The sequence below is a fragment of the Platichthys flesus genome, chromosome 16 (genome assembly GCF_949316205.1).
Source record: "Platichthys flesus chromosome 16, fPlaFle2.1, whole genome shotgun sequence".
Lineage (NCBI taxonomy): Eukaryota > Metazoa > Chordata > Actinopteri > Pleuronectiformes > Pleuronectidae > Platichthys > Platichthys flesus.
This window is the reverse complement of record NC_084960.1, coordinates 5,957,025-5,970,551: the sequence shown is the minus strand read 5'-3', so window position 1 is coordinate 5,970,551 and position 13,527 is coordinate 5,957,025. Positions and strand designations below refer to the sequence as shown.

Genomic DNA, 13,527 nt, shown 5'->3' with positions numbered 1-13,527 from the left:
TTGGGATTCTACATATTTCTAATTATGTATTAAAATAATCTAATCATGCATCTGTCGGAGTGAAAAAATAATTTGACTTCAACTAGAGAAGGAATGGACGAGTTTCTCAAATTGTACTGTGACACATTTAATTTACAGGCTACAATAGCTACAATCTTGTAAAAATAATTTGGATGATTGAGTTTTTTTGCACATCTGAAAGTAAAAAAAAAAAGAAACACTTAAAGTACAGTTTCAAGCTTCATGCCAAGAACAGCAACACATTCCACTGATCTGTTGTTACCTCCGCCAAGGAAGTTGGTTCACACACGTTTGTCAGTTTGCAGGATTACGAAAACACAACTGGGCCACTTCACATTCGATTTTAAGGAGGGCATGGCCATAACTGCAGAAAGACCCCATAGAAATTGTAGATCATATTTTCACCTTCTCCAAATATAGCAAGAAGGTGGTTTTCAACATGTTCATTGATTTCTCAGAAAATAATTAACTGATCTTGAAATAGAATGAAAACTGGCCTGATAGGAGGGTGTGAAATGTGGTTTCAGTGAATTGAAATGTGGTTTCATGAAGGGGCTTTTGGGGCTTGGCGGAGGTTTGAGCACGACTGACTGCCATTCTAGTTTCTGTATGTAGCAAGTATCCAAAAATGCAACTGCTGAAAATGAAACAAGTGAATATAGAGCTTCTTTTTGCATACAAAATAAAGTCATTTAGCTTTGTTAACATTTAGTTGCTCAAGTCCCCACTTTTGGTCCACAAGTTACAGGCGACCCGCTGTTTTTTAAAGACCTTTTAAATTAAATTAATTAAATCCTATGTTGAATTTCTTAAACTTGCAAGTACACATTTATTTGACAGGTATGTTTACACACAAAAAACATTACAAATTGAATTTAGGACCCACTGTATATACACACACACGTATATATATGTAACATTTATTTACTGTGAATTGTAACACAAAAAGCATCTGCTTCATTTACAACATGTCATACAAGTGCAGACTGCACACTACCACTGTTCAGGTAGCACACATTCCCATCGTCTTGTATCACAATTTGAAAAGGCTTTACTCGGTGTGTGCAACATTAGTGTTTACTGGAATATTTGGGGGTAATCAGCATTCCTCTAAAATAATAAGTAACTTTACGCCTCCGTGTTCAGGAATGTTCTGTTTTGGTCTTCATTGAGGGAAGTTTACAGGTTGATGTGGATTTTGGGACCGTGTTAGAAAGGCCCAGTGTTTGGGATCACATGCTGCTGTCTTTAACGTAGATGGAGAACGGACTGCATGTCTCGCTTCAGCCTAAAACTCAGTCAGCTGTAAAAAGCTGAAAGCTCAGTGTAGTCAGTTCTCCAGAAATGTTCAAGTCCAGAAAGTACAGACTGTTCTGTACTAGAGGAGTGCCTGACCGTTTTATTTGTAGGGAAACCTCTTATAGAGGGTCTGAATAAAAATAAAGTATGCATCTCAATGAACACATGAGATGCATATACTGAAGCTCATACAAACCAGTCCACCTTGGTGGTGACGTGAGGGTTCCAGTCATCATTATGGAGTGTCTGTGAAGCGGTCACTTCACGTAGCAGACAGTAGTGTTGCGTTTATGTTGGACAGTCTGTAGGGAACGAGTGAGGAGACATCAAATATTAACGGAAGCAGAAGACGGGGTGGGACTCAGCCATGTTTAGCTGGGTGTCTATCCATCAATGTCCCAGCTGAAGAGGTGATGTTTCACCAACATGTCCTGCACGCCTTCCTTCAACGGCCTCTGCTCCTTCTCCTGGAAAAGAGAAATGTCATTTAGCTAAACCCAGACGCAACACCACACGGACCTCTTGCCAGACTCCTGTCAGCAATTTAAAGGAACTATTTTCTCTTTGACAGCTAATGCTGATTAGAAAATCCTTATGGCTTCACTGACGGGAGTCTTGCAAGAGACTAGTTAAATATTTAAGATATAGAGAAGTAGTGCACTAATGTGTTTTGCCTATAGGACAATGACTGACACTTTGTCGATTGTATAACAAATCCACACAAATTTGAGACAATTTGATTAAAAAGAATAAACGACAGAAAATGAGAAATCATTTGATTGATATGAATTCTTAAATCAGTAGCTTAACAAACTAGTGGAACTAATGACTGCGCTATAGCATCTCTTACTTTGTCTCATACGCACGTTACCTAGAGATCCCAACTAAAGAGGTGATGCTGAACCAGCACATCCATAACTTCTGCTTTGAGAAGAGTGGATTTCTGAAACAGTATAAAGTCACACGGGTTTTCCTCTCGCCTGAATACTAATAAATTGTCTTTGAATAGTGAGACGTGCTCACCTCTGTTCGCTAAGATGATACTGAGGCAATCTGCTTTGCTCACCTGCTTTTTGTCGGGTAGCTCACAATCCTGGGAGAGACTGAAGGCGAACTTTGAGAGGACCCTGAGGAAACACAGCAGGAGACTGGTCTTTATCTGTTTTATTGGTCTGATCATGTGTCCTACTTTTGAAACCATATCTTCAAACTACTCAATAGTGTTGTACAGATAGATAAAGATAGTGGGTGGACACAAAAATCGGGAATTCAGAGCTGAGTCAGCCAGCACCTTATCCTATTGAACCAGCTTTAATTACTTAAAGTTTCCACATTCTACAACTTAAAATCCTCTCGATGAGATTTAGGGTTTTCTTACCTGAGCTCACATTTGATCTGAACCCATCCAGGACTGCGCAGGAACGACCAGGGGTGATACCATTTCTCTACAGCAGCCATGCTGGAACACAACACCTCCAGCCACAAGTGGAGCACCTGCTCACTGGAGAAACAGACACATGTGTACTCAACATGTGTAGATCTGCACGTTTTAAACCTGTTCTAACTGATATTCAGTATAGACTGACACATAGGATTTCAATCCTGTGAGTATGTTAGTTTGGAGAACTCACTTGAGGCCGACGCAGATCAGAGACCTGAACTTGACATCCATCTGAGTGTGTGCCGTGTCGTGGCTCATGTTGACTGACTGTACTGCCTGAAAGAGTCAACAGAGGGCGCTCATGTACTTTCCACTAACCTTCACCAACTACATCAAAGAATAATACTTATTGCTGGAAGCGGAGGAAAAAAACTATCAAGTACAAAGAAAACAAATGACAAAATATTTTACGTTCATAGAGTTGGTGCGTTTTACATTGAGCAAGATGAAAATTGCATTTGCTTTACACATTGATGACTCACTCTGTATAGCAGCTCCTCTGGTGTTAGTACTTTCCCATCTTCATCTAATCTGGTAAATGCCAAAGACAATAAATTGTTACTTAATAATATTAAACTGCTGAAGGCGAACTTCTCAAAGGCGAGTTTCCCCTGTCAAACCACATTATCATCACCCTGTGCATGTAGACAAGAGTCAGTTCTCTATTTATGTTCCTAACAGACAATATCATCTGATGTGAATTGAGTCAAGTGAATCACTGATCACAGTTTTGATGATCTGGACTCCAAACATTTTTTACAATGTGTTCTTGCAGAATCAACAGATATATGAATTGCTCCTGTTAATACAGAACTAATGAAAACACAATGAGTGTCTATGTTCTACCTGTAAGTTTTACATAGCACCAGTCTTGAGTAGACAGAGTTGAAGTCCCTCTCCACCTCTCTACTGGCCGCCTGAGAGACAACCAGAAGAGGAAGAATGATACAAATTAAATGTTAACTAGTGTGCAATATGCTTCCATGTGCACTAAAAAGACGCTCTCCTACCTCCTCTATGTATAACCAAGGGTGACAGGGTCCTCCCAGTATAGACGGCTTCTTGAGACCATGCTGGAAAATGGCCTTTAGTGCCGGACACAATGTGCCTCTGGCCAGGTCTGTCACTGCCTCTGTCACAGAGTCATCACCTGCTAATGAATACTGGAGACAGATGAGAAGTCAATGATTAGGACACTTGAATTCATATTCATGATGCTGGAATGTGGACATGAAGCAATAAAGAAGAAAACAGACAAACATCACATGGTTCAACGGAAATGAAATGGCCTGAAGCCAAATGCAGAATCAAGCTCAAAAGTAAATTCTTCTTTACCTCCTTGCTTCTTTCATCAAGGATCTCCACAAACTTAGCTGGAAACCAGCCTGTTACAAAGCATACATATTGAAGTCAAATGAGCTGTGTCACAGAATATATCAATCAAATATCCCGATGGCAATAGTTACAGACGAGGAGGACACGCACCTCGGAGGCCGTTCAGATCCCCAACCCAACAGTGTTCATCCTTTTGTGAGATGATCTGAGGGACAAAGATACAAATACTGGGATAAGCATTAAGGCGATGGGTGTCATGCACAGTTGTCATGAGTGGAAACATCAAGACGTATGTATTGTGTGCAAGTAAAGACTCACAGTGATGATGTCATTCTTTCTGAAGCCCAGTTCGTCGTCATCGTGTCGCTCGAAATCCAACAAAGCCTTGGCCCGTCTCCGCCGGTTCCGGGACACAACCAGGAAGTTCTCATGGTCTCGCTGGTGGCTCTCCATGGAGTAGTCAGGAGTCAGGTCCTAGAGAGACAAGGTGGGACGTCAGGTAACAATGAACTAAAATAATTCAGGATTAATAGGCATCTTTACTAATAGCTATAAGAGGTAGGTTTTCCTATTTCAGTTGATTCTCAGTCCACAACTAGACACACTGTTCTCTCGTTGACGTGTCTGAACTCACAGTGCTGGAGTGACACGGGTCCAGACAGTGGAAGTGCTCTGCAGTCCGGGTTATGGCCTCTCGCAGGGCAGCGACCAGCTCTGTCTGCTTTATGTTCTTAGATTTTAGAGAATCTGCCTCATCCTCCCCAAACAACAGGGAGCTCAGGGTGGACTTCCTGCGCAGCGACTGTCTTCTCACCACCTGCTCGTAAAACAAATACAAAGTGAATTATTTGTTTTTTATTACTTTAATAAAAAAAAATGGTCACATAAACCTCCTAATCAGTCCATATGTGTCTAGTTTTAAATTTTTTATCACAGCTCGAACAGAAGCTTGACACCAACTGACCTTGTTGAGATTTGTGTTGTGTGTTGGGTTGTTCCCATTGCTGAGCTGCGCCTGTTCATTTAGGATATAGGCTTGGTGCTTGTGGCGGTGGGCGTCCAGAGTTTCCTGGGACAGGGTCCCCGCTAGCCTCATGGCTTCCCCAAGAACTGCAGGTCCATCTCTCAGCTGGCTAGGCAGGTCCGACAGAGTATTAAAAATGGAAGCAGAGTTCTCTGACGATACAAGCTCCTCCTCCTGGAGTCAAGGAAGAGATTTTATTTGGATTAATACTACTAAGTTGGCCTTAATATTAGAAACTATTAACATTATCAGTTACTGAGTGACTGAAACAATAAAGTAACTCTGAAGCAGCACAGCACACACACAAGTTAAATTGCAATAGAGAGCAAAGACTCAGGAAACGGTTCAGAGCAGATACCTTGATCTTGAGCATCCCCAGTGTGACCTGGAAGAGCACCAATGAGCCCTGGTAGTAGAGCAGATCCCAGATCCTAAGCAGCAGACGGATGTCCACCACACTGGCAAATGATGTCAGGAACCAATGGAGTGTGATCAGCGACAGCTCTGGATGTGTAAAGAAGAGGGGATAAGATATTGTATTGACTGTTTATACTAAATATTTAATTTGTTTTCAATTACTGTCCATTGATTATGAACCACATTTTCACGCTCTTTCCTAAAACCCATCCTGACCTATGTCATGCTCCTGCAGAAGGCGGTCGAGGGCTGGTAGGTACTGAACAATGAGCTGGCGGAGAACCCTCTGGTCCGTTTGGACACCGAGCAGAGTGGAGGAGAAGTAGGATGGAGGGAGAAGGTCTTCGATCAGGGCACACATCATCCATAGGGCATCCTCCTCCTCAAGAAAGAGCAGGAGACAGGAAACCACCTGGAGCGATCAAGCAGAAAAGGTTATGGAAAAGGTTAATAAAGTAACCGAGGAATTAAATAAACACTTAAAAAAGCTTCAGTATGCTCAGTAGGTATCCTCACCATCCCAGTACCCTGACAGTACCCGATGTCCGGGTAGAGCCAGGCTAGACCTCTCAATACCCGTCTGAGCCTCGGCACTCCAACACTGGTCATAGTGTTGAAACATGCATTGGTTGGCATTGTCCGTAAGAGGTCCTTCTCTATCTGAGGGACAGACGTAGACAAGGAATAATTACGTTGAAATTATAAGGATCAATTGAAAAAGGGAGGTAATGATTATAAAACTGAGCAGTGTATTACTGTACTGAATATGTATTTCCATTGAAGTAATTTCAAGAGATCATAAGAATACTTTGCTTCAGTGCTTTGTGTAACCAGAGAGATTGTGTTTGCTACACGTGGACAAGTAGTTTGGGATGTAGTACCTGTTTGGCTGTGGAGGAGTCTTCATTGGAGCTGTTCTTAATGATTTCTCTGTATGAGATCTCAGTGGTCCTCTTTTTCTGCAGCGCTCCAGAAAGACGCATCCAAAGCTAGAAGACAGAAAATCTTTCAAACTCTACAGCTTGTTTTGTGTCCTTGGAAATTATTAAAATCTAAACAGCTTAAGGTAACAGATTTTTATGTATTCTCTATGACAATTCTGGGCAGTATTTCCCCCCTAATATTTACCACTGCTAGTAAACACCACAAATAGCTAACCCCCGCTGTGTAAGTTCACTTACCTGTGGCCTCATGCTGTGAGGTATGCCACCGAGCACCAAGGAACGCAGACGCTCGGAGCGTGGAAGCACAGGATCAATGAGCTCCCAGGTCAGGTCACCCACCGTGTGGTTGTGGGTGAACTCCAGGTGGGCTTGCCAGCGCAATCGCTGCTGTGGATCTTCACGCTGGGGTGAGCCTTCAGCGCCAAGCCAGGACCTGGGTTCCCCAGCGTCTGGGGAGAGAGAAGAGAGGCATCAGGATTTGGTTTGTCTGGTTCTTAGTCTTCTTTGGAAATATAAGGTTAACACAGCTAGGCACCATGTGAACTCCTGAATTGAGGAGGATGGAATATTGGAAGATGATAGCAAGAAGAACTGTAATGTAACCGAACATAGAGGAACAAGAGAGAAGAGAGAGAAATTAATGAAAGTCTGTAGGTGATGCAAATGTCAAGTGTTCTGCAGGTTTCAGAAAAGTTAGATTATTTTTTTAAGATCTTTACGAAGTACGGGAGAAAATAAGGAATTTCCGAGTCGCAGAGGGTATGAAAGAATATAAACATCCCAGAAAAATTAAGACTAAGACTACTAGGTGAAGTAGCCTAGACTGCAACCCTGGTATATTTAAGACTTTACTCCCTTTTTTAACCCTGGAAATAAGAGGCCAAGACCTCTGGGATGGGAGCCATACTGTAGTTTACATACAATTATGTCTATGTACTAGACATTTAGTAAATAATTAAATAAAAACAGGCAGTAAAAATGATCTTTATTCACACAGGAAATACCAAAAGAGAATCTTAGGTGGTCTTAGACATTACTCTTGAGATCACATGCTTTTGTGCTAATGTTATCATTGTGAGAAAAGGAAGGGTGAAGACAGAACAAACAGGTGCATGTGTGAACAGGTATTACCTTCAGTGTCCACTCTGAAGCCAAACTCGTCATAATGGAGTTCTGGCTGCTCTGATGAGGTTTTCTGTGGAAACGAACACATAACATGCGATTCATTAGGCCACGTGTCATAGAAAAGAGGTGACAGTAAAATATGTGGCTAATGGTGGCTGCAGCTTTTATAAGTATCTTAAATTTCAGTTAGCAAACACATGCCCGATGTCAAATGTCACATGATGGCGAAGCTACTGAGGCTTTTTGTTCGTCTTGATATTCTGTCAGACTATGTAGATGGGTTTCTTGAAATCTAGTTTCCTGCTGTTTTGATGTTTGGCATCTCATATTATTTTAAATCTGTATTTGTTGTTAGCAAAAAGGAAAACATGCTATTTATGATGTATCAACATTAAAAGTCGTCCTCACTTGATGGTACTTGGCCAAGATCTCCTGAGGCCACATACTTGGAGTGAGAGCAGAGAATGGCCCCCCCGGGGCGGGTGTGTAGGTCCCTAAAACACAGATTCATGTATTAGAAACAGAGTCATTTAAACTGAAACTAATAGAAAGACAATAAAGGGAATTGTGAAAACAACAAACCTGAATAAAACCACAATTAGAGAGAGTATAAGGTATAACTTTTGAAGAAATTTAATAAAACAAATCAAATACACTGTTAATAATGAATAGTCAGTGGGCATTTGTGAACATTGTTGAGTCACAGAAATTCACAGGCACTCTCTTTAAACTTAAAAAATCCATACCGGACATTTTGTTGGTAGTTGAGTGAGTGGCTTCTTATTGTGGAGAACGCAGTCACTCCGGAGAGAAAAGGTCAGCCGATGGTATCTGCTCTCTAGACAGAACAAACAGAGGAAGAGAAAACATTTGGTGGTTAAATCCTTGGCCCGTTCTAACAACAATCACTAGAGCCCCAGCCAGTAATACTACATGTAAATGATACTGAGCCCTCTATAAACCTGCCTATCCAAAACCTAAGAACTACTGTGGCTCTTAAATGTTTTTCCAAGTACCTTAATAGTGAAGAAACAGAGCATAGTCTTCAAACAGTGTTGTACCAAGCAAAGACTCAGGGTTAATAAATGTTAGGAGGAGAGGAAAAGATACTGAGAAAGAAAAGGAGGGACATTTCTTCTCAAAGCCATGTGACTGATGCACTTCCTTGAGGCTGTTTACCTCACTATACTTCGGACGTGTTTTCATGCTCTACTTTCAAACAGCGAACGTCCTCAGGCTAAATTAACAAGTGGTCTTTTAGATTACTCTCAGAGGATTCTGAACTAGAAATTTTGAATAAAGAGGATATTCTCTATTCATTATTGTCATCTCAGTGAACAGCTTGTGCCAGGAGGATTTGATGTTATCTTTTTAGGAAGGGAGGTGCTTCAAAAACAGAGGCCCTGACAACAACTTTTCTTGTAAACTAAATAACCAAACAATAGATGCATATTGTTATACTGGCAAGCATATAATTCAAAAAGAAAATCAAATTTTATAGTTAATGGTTCCGGTGAGTTAAAGAAACAAACTTGTGCATAGACAATCATTTTATAGCTTTCATCCACTCTTTTACATCTAATTACAAAACTGGTTTTAATGCACGCTAGCAAAACAGTCAAAATATGTCTTTGCAATTCTAATGATTCAATTAAGAAATAACAAGCATATTATAGGAGAATAATGAATTAAACAATGAGGTTGATTATGGGAGAATATACGCGGAATCTAACCTTTACCCCTACTATTATCTCTCCTCTAGATACAGTGCAGCCATTCAGAGCGCTCACACTTTTATCTTCAGTAAAGCGACATTTAAAAAGCTCTTCTCATAACAGTCAGCCAGCACTGCCTAAATAATATAATTCAAAATGTTATTAGTCGCTTCTGTGAGTATTTCTCTGTCCATAAACATTAATTTAGTACCTACTTCTTATAAGCCTAACAATAAATGTTTTTATGATCCTGAATTTTTCTAACCAAATTCTACAAGGCTATACTGTTTTACATGATACACAGAGTGAGATCAGATTGGCAGAACTACAAACATACGTGCATATAAACATGTTAAATCTTGAAGTCAAAGCTAAAGAAAGCTGGTCATAAAGATGAACACAAACCTGTCGCCCAAATTAATTCTTAGCATACAGAATAATAACAATTTTTTAAATTATAAAACGACCACACAAATACATTAAAATCAGAGCCAAAGCGCTGATCAAGCCATGAAGGGGGGGGACGACTTTATATTCATATATCATCAAGACATCCTTTTGTCATATCACTAACACTTCTACAGTGATGGTAATACTGTCTCTGGTTCCTGCTGTAGACTGTGTATAAAGATAGACGACACTGCAGCTTCCAAAAAGCAAAGCCAAAGCATATTGATCGCCACCTGGTGGCTGGCTGCAGTACAAGTCATTAATACCGCCTCCTCAATGTTTATGAATGGGAGACGGACCAAAATAACCAGGTTTGTAACCAGGTTATTAAGGCATGAATTCTGGGTAATGAGGGGAAGTTTTTTACACAGTATATGGTTCCTGCTCAGTCCCTCAGCCCCAACCCATCTGTCTCACACACCAATGCATCTCTATGAAATCACTGACACATGTTGAAGTTTGAGAAAAGCACAGTACGGCAGCGGGAGGGGACAGTATTTGGAATCAACACGTGCAGGCAGACACAACAGCGTAACAGCCATAACCTATAAAAGAGGCTCACCAGCATGCAGATGCTCTGCCAGAGTGATTCATTCCAGCAGCAGGCTTGTGGCATCTGAAGAGGGATTTAGGACTTAAGAGAGATGAGAAATCAATTTGAGGTTTGGAGGGTGGCCAAGTAGTTTCAGGCTAGCTGTGCTGTGTGAAGCTCAGGGGAGAACTGGGATGGGATTTTGGAGCAACTCCCTAAGAACACTAACAGTTTTTCACCTGCCAAGTAGGAAGAAGCCCCTCCTGCACACTGTTGCATCAAACTTGGCACATCATGAGTTGTTGATGCAGCTTTATCGTCACTGACGCTGTCACATTTTTACAGTAACAGTAAGTAAAGGTGTTAACACAAGAAAGGGTTGTGATCTCGACAAATGCTTATCCAAAACTCCTCAAAAGTAGACAATCAACTTCCTAAAATCCTAGGAAATACACTGAGTAAGTTTGATGTTGATCCGAAGAAGAAATCTACGGTCAGAGGCTGATTGCTCGGTTTATTAGAAGGACTGATCATCGCTTCTAATCCATCCGTTAAAAATATTATATTTTTACATAATTTTAGGGTTTCTTAGCAAAAATGCCTGTGTAATATAAAATATCAGCTGAACTTTGACCATCTTTTTTTTTTAACTACCAAATTGCAAAAATGGCTTTGACTTCAAAAGTCCAAAATCAGATAAGAACAATAAATCATTCAATATACTATAAAAAAGTGTTTTGTGTGTATTGTCCACATATAAAATAATATCTAATTGTGGTGTATTTAATTTACTTTAATTCCCTATGGCAAAATACAACCAGATGTATTGAAGGGAGCGAAACCGTGGTGCAGATTACAAACTCTGACGTTTTATACATTTGAATAATCTCCCAGCATACGACAAACCCTCTAACAGATTAGGCAGATATGCATCAGTGGATTTTAGATAAACTACTAATGTTTGGACTGAATTCTAAAATGTTTGCAGGGAGAAGTCAGTAACTGTCTAATGAATAGAATTGGCGCAGCTCAGCAAAAGCCCATCAATGGTAAAAAAAAATGAACTATCTCCATTCCTTCCAGTTCCTGCTACCAGCTTCATTTAAACTCAATCGCTGATACTACAATCTTGTTTTAATCTTATATAATCTCGTTAAAATCCGCCAAGGATATAACTCCCCATAACACAAACGAGGAAACCAAATTAATTCCGGTGACTTGGCAGACCTGGAGAGACTCAAACAGTGAGTCTCTCCATCTTACTCTAAAACAAAAGAAGATGTTTTCCATTGTGGAGGTGCGGCAGCGTTCACCCGTGTTTGCACACACTGGTTAACACCCTGCTGCAAGAAAAGCAAAGAGAAACATCCTGCTCTCACGTCCAGTTGCTAGCACTGAACTGCCTAAAGGGGCTTTGCAACCCTCTGTACCGTCAACACAAACCCACCCACCAGCAGCCATGTATGTCACTGAAACCATGAAAGAACAATGTGAATAAAACCAATACTTCATGGAAAGTAATGTTCATCCAAAGGATAAGTAAAATAGGAGCAGGTTCCATGATTAAAATTGAAAAGGAGTTCAAGTCCAATCATTTATTTAACAAATAAACTCCACAATCTAACTTGTGTGTCTGTGTGTGTGTTCCTGGACAATTTCAGCATAGACCCTACAGAGTGAGGCCATTTTGACCGGTCCTCACTTTTTCAATGGGCTGTTTGAGGGTTTAGACTTGGTTTTAGGGTTAGAATTAAGTTAGGGTTAGGTTTGAGTTAGAATCTAGTCTGGGTCAGGGTTAGGGTCTTATTATGTGTAGGTTATAATTAGGTTTTGGTTAGAATTAGGTTGAGGGCAGCCATTGAGTTGGATGGTTAATGTTTGGATAAGTGGCTAGTGGATGTATTATGCCAATAAGTGTCCTCCCTAACGTATAAGTACAAACGTTTTTTGTTTGTGTGTTTGTATAAAAGATGATGTTGTACACAGTTGCACATTAGACAAACGCACGTGATGAATCAAACCACAACACGGGGTGAAACGACATTTTCTGCAACTCGTGTTAAGTGTTCACGCATGACGTCACTGGTCCCCCATAGAGTAATTTAATGGTTCATTAATCGGCTGCTGACGTCCGTTGGGGGGAGGGGGGGGCTGTCAACACGTCATCATGTCGGACTGAATCTACGTTAATTTACACGTGTCGCGACATAAAAAAAATATGACGTGTCAACCAACACAGCCTCTAACATCTGTCAATCACTCGGTGGGGTCGTCAGCTGTTAGCAGCGCATGCTACCATTAGCCTCTAGCCAACCGGACACATCACGGCTTCTAGCGGCCTGGCTCTGCGGACTTACCGTGACATTACTCCGGTGGAAAAGCGGGGTTCCGTTGCGTGGTGTGACGGCACCTCGGTGGTTTTAACGGTAAAACACCCCGTCAGCCGCGGACTCGTTCCTCCCGTGTTATTCCTCGTTTCCCTGCGCAGTGCACCTGCTAGCGACGCGTAGCCCCGTCGTATCCTTACGCCCGTCAACGTTATCCCCATCCAATCCCGAGAAGTAGTCCCACATCCCGGAACTACTACTCGGGGGAGAAAGTATCCTTCCGCTCAGGGATAGGTGACGTAGGCTGATGACGTAGGTTTGTTCCACTCATTCATTTTTTTTCTACCTCTGTTTCCTCACGCGCCCTGCAGCAGCACAACACGTCCCGAGACACAACATGAGCAGAAAACATGGAGCACGACCTGTGTGTGGGTTCGTTTCCAATTCGGAAAGACACGTTGTAACCTTTGAGTTTTTAAGAATCATAATATTTGAATAAACTGACAAGAAGAGAGGAAAAGCTTCACGTCATAATAGTAGTAAAATTAATAATAATCATCACAAGAAGATGAAGAGGAGGATAAAGAAGCTGTCAAAAACAGTTGCAAAGTGCTTTACAAGCCAAAAAAAATGAAGGCAGACTATACAAAATGATTACAAACCAATCTGAATATAATAATATTAACATAATAACAATAAACTTTATTTGAACTAGCTATTTTCATACAAGACGTGCAGCTCAAAGTGCAGATTTTAAGTGACAGAAGATGTTAAAATGCCTTTCAAAAGATAAACACATTATATGCATAATACATGACGGAAGCAGAAGTGTTTCATTAATTGTTCCAACACTGAATCTTTAGCCTTGTGATTACTGTGACTGTTGCCACTTGTGCT

General features: G+C 40.9%; 1 protein-coding gene across 5 annotated transcripts; it reads right to left on the bottom strand.

Moving 5' to 3' along the window:
* Positions 1 to 102: 102 nt before the first annotated feature.
* On the bottom strand, positions 103 to 12,849 carry sgsm3 (small G protein signaling modulator 3). 5 transcript variants are annotated; one of them, XM_062407424.1, is made up of 22 exons: positions 12,661 to 12,849; positions 8,353 to 8,444; positions 8,015 to 8,100; positions 7,613 to 7,676; positions 6,719 to 6,930; positions 6,419 to 6,526; positions 6,054 to 6,197; positions 5,754 to 5,949; positions 5,479 to 5,624; positions 5,061 to 5,294; positions 4,731 to 4,913; positions 4,415 to 4,570; positions 4,247 to 4,301; positions 4,097 to 4,146; positions 3,772 to 3,924; positions 3,608 to 3,678; positions 3,244 to 3,292; positions 2,952 to 3,037; positions 2,699 to 2,821; positions 2,387 to 2,447; positions 2,171 to 2,263; positions 103 to 1,787 (listed from the first exon to the last, which is right to left on the bottom strand). In XM_062407424.1, the coding sequence occupies exons 2-21, from the start codon at positions 8,357 to 8,359 to the stop codon at positions 2,192 to 2,194; spliced, it is 2,256 nt and encodes a 751-aa protein (XP_062263408.1). In that variant the 5' UTR covers positions 8,360 to 8,444; positions 12,661 to 12,849; the 3' UTR covers positions 103 to 1,787; positions 2,171 to 2,191. The 5 variants fall into 5 exon arrangements, with proteins under 5 accessions (XP_062263408.1, XP_062263409.1, XP_062263406.1 ...); XM_062407425.1 differs by having other exon boundaries at positions 2,192 to 2,263; XM_062407422.1 differs by lacking the exon at positions 2,171 to 2,263 and adding an exon at positions 10,334 to 10,405 and having other exon boundaries at positions 12,661 to 12,848.
* Positions 12,850 to 13,527: the final 678 nt, after the last annotated feature.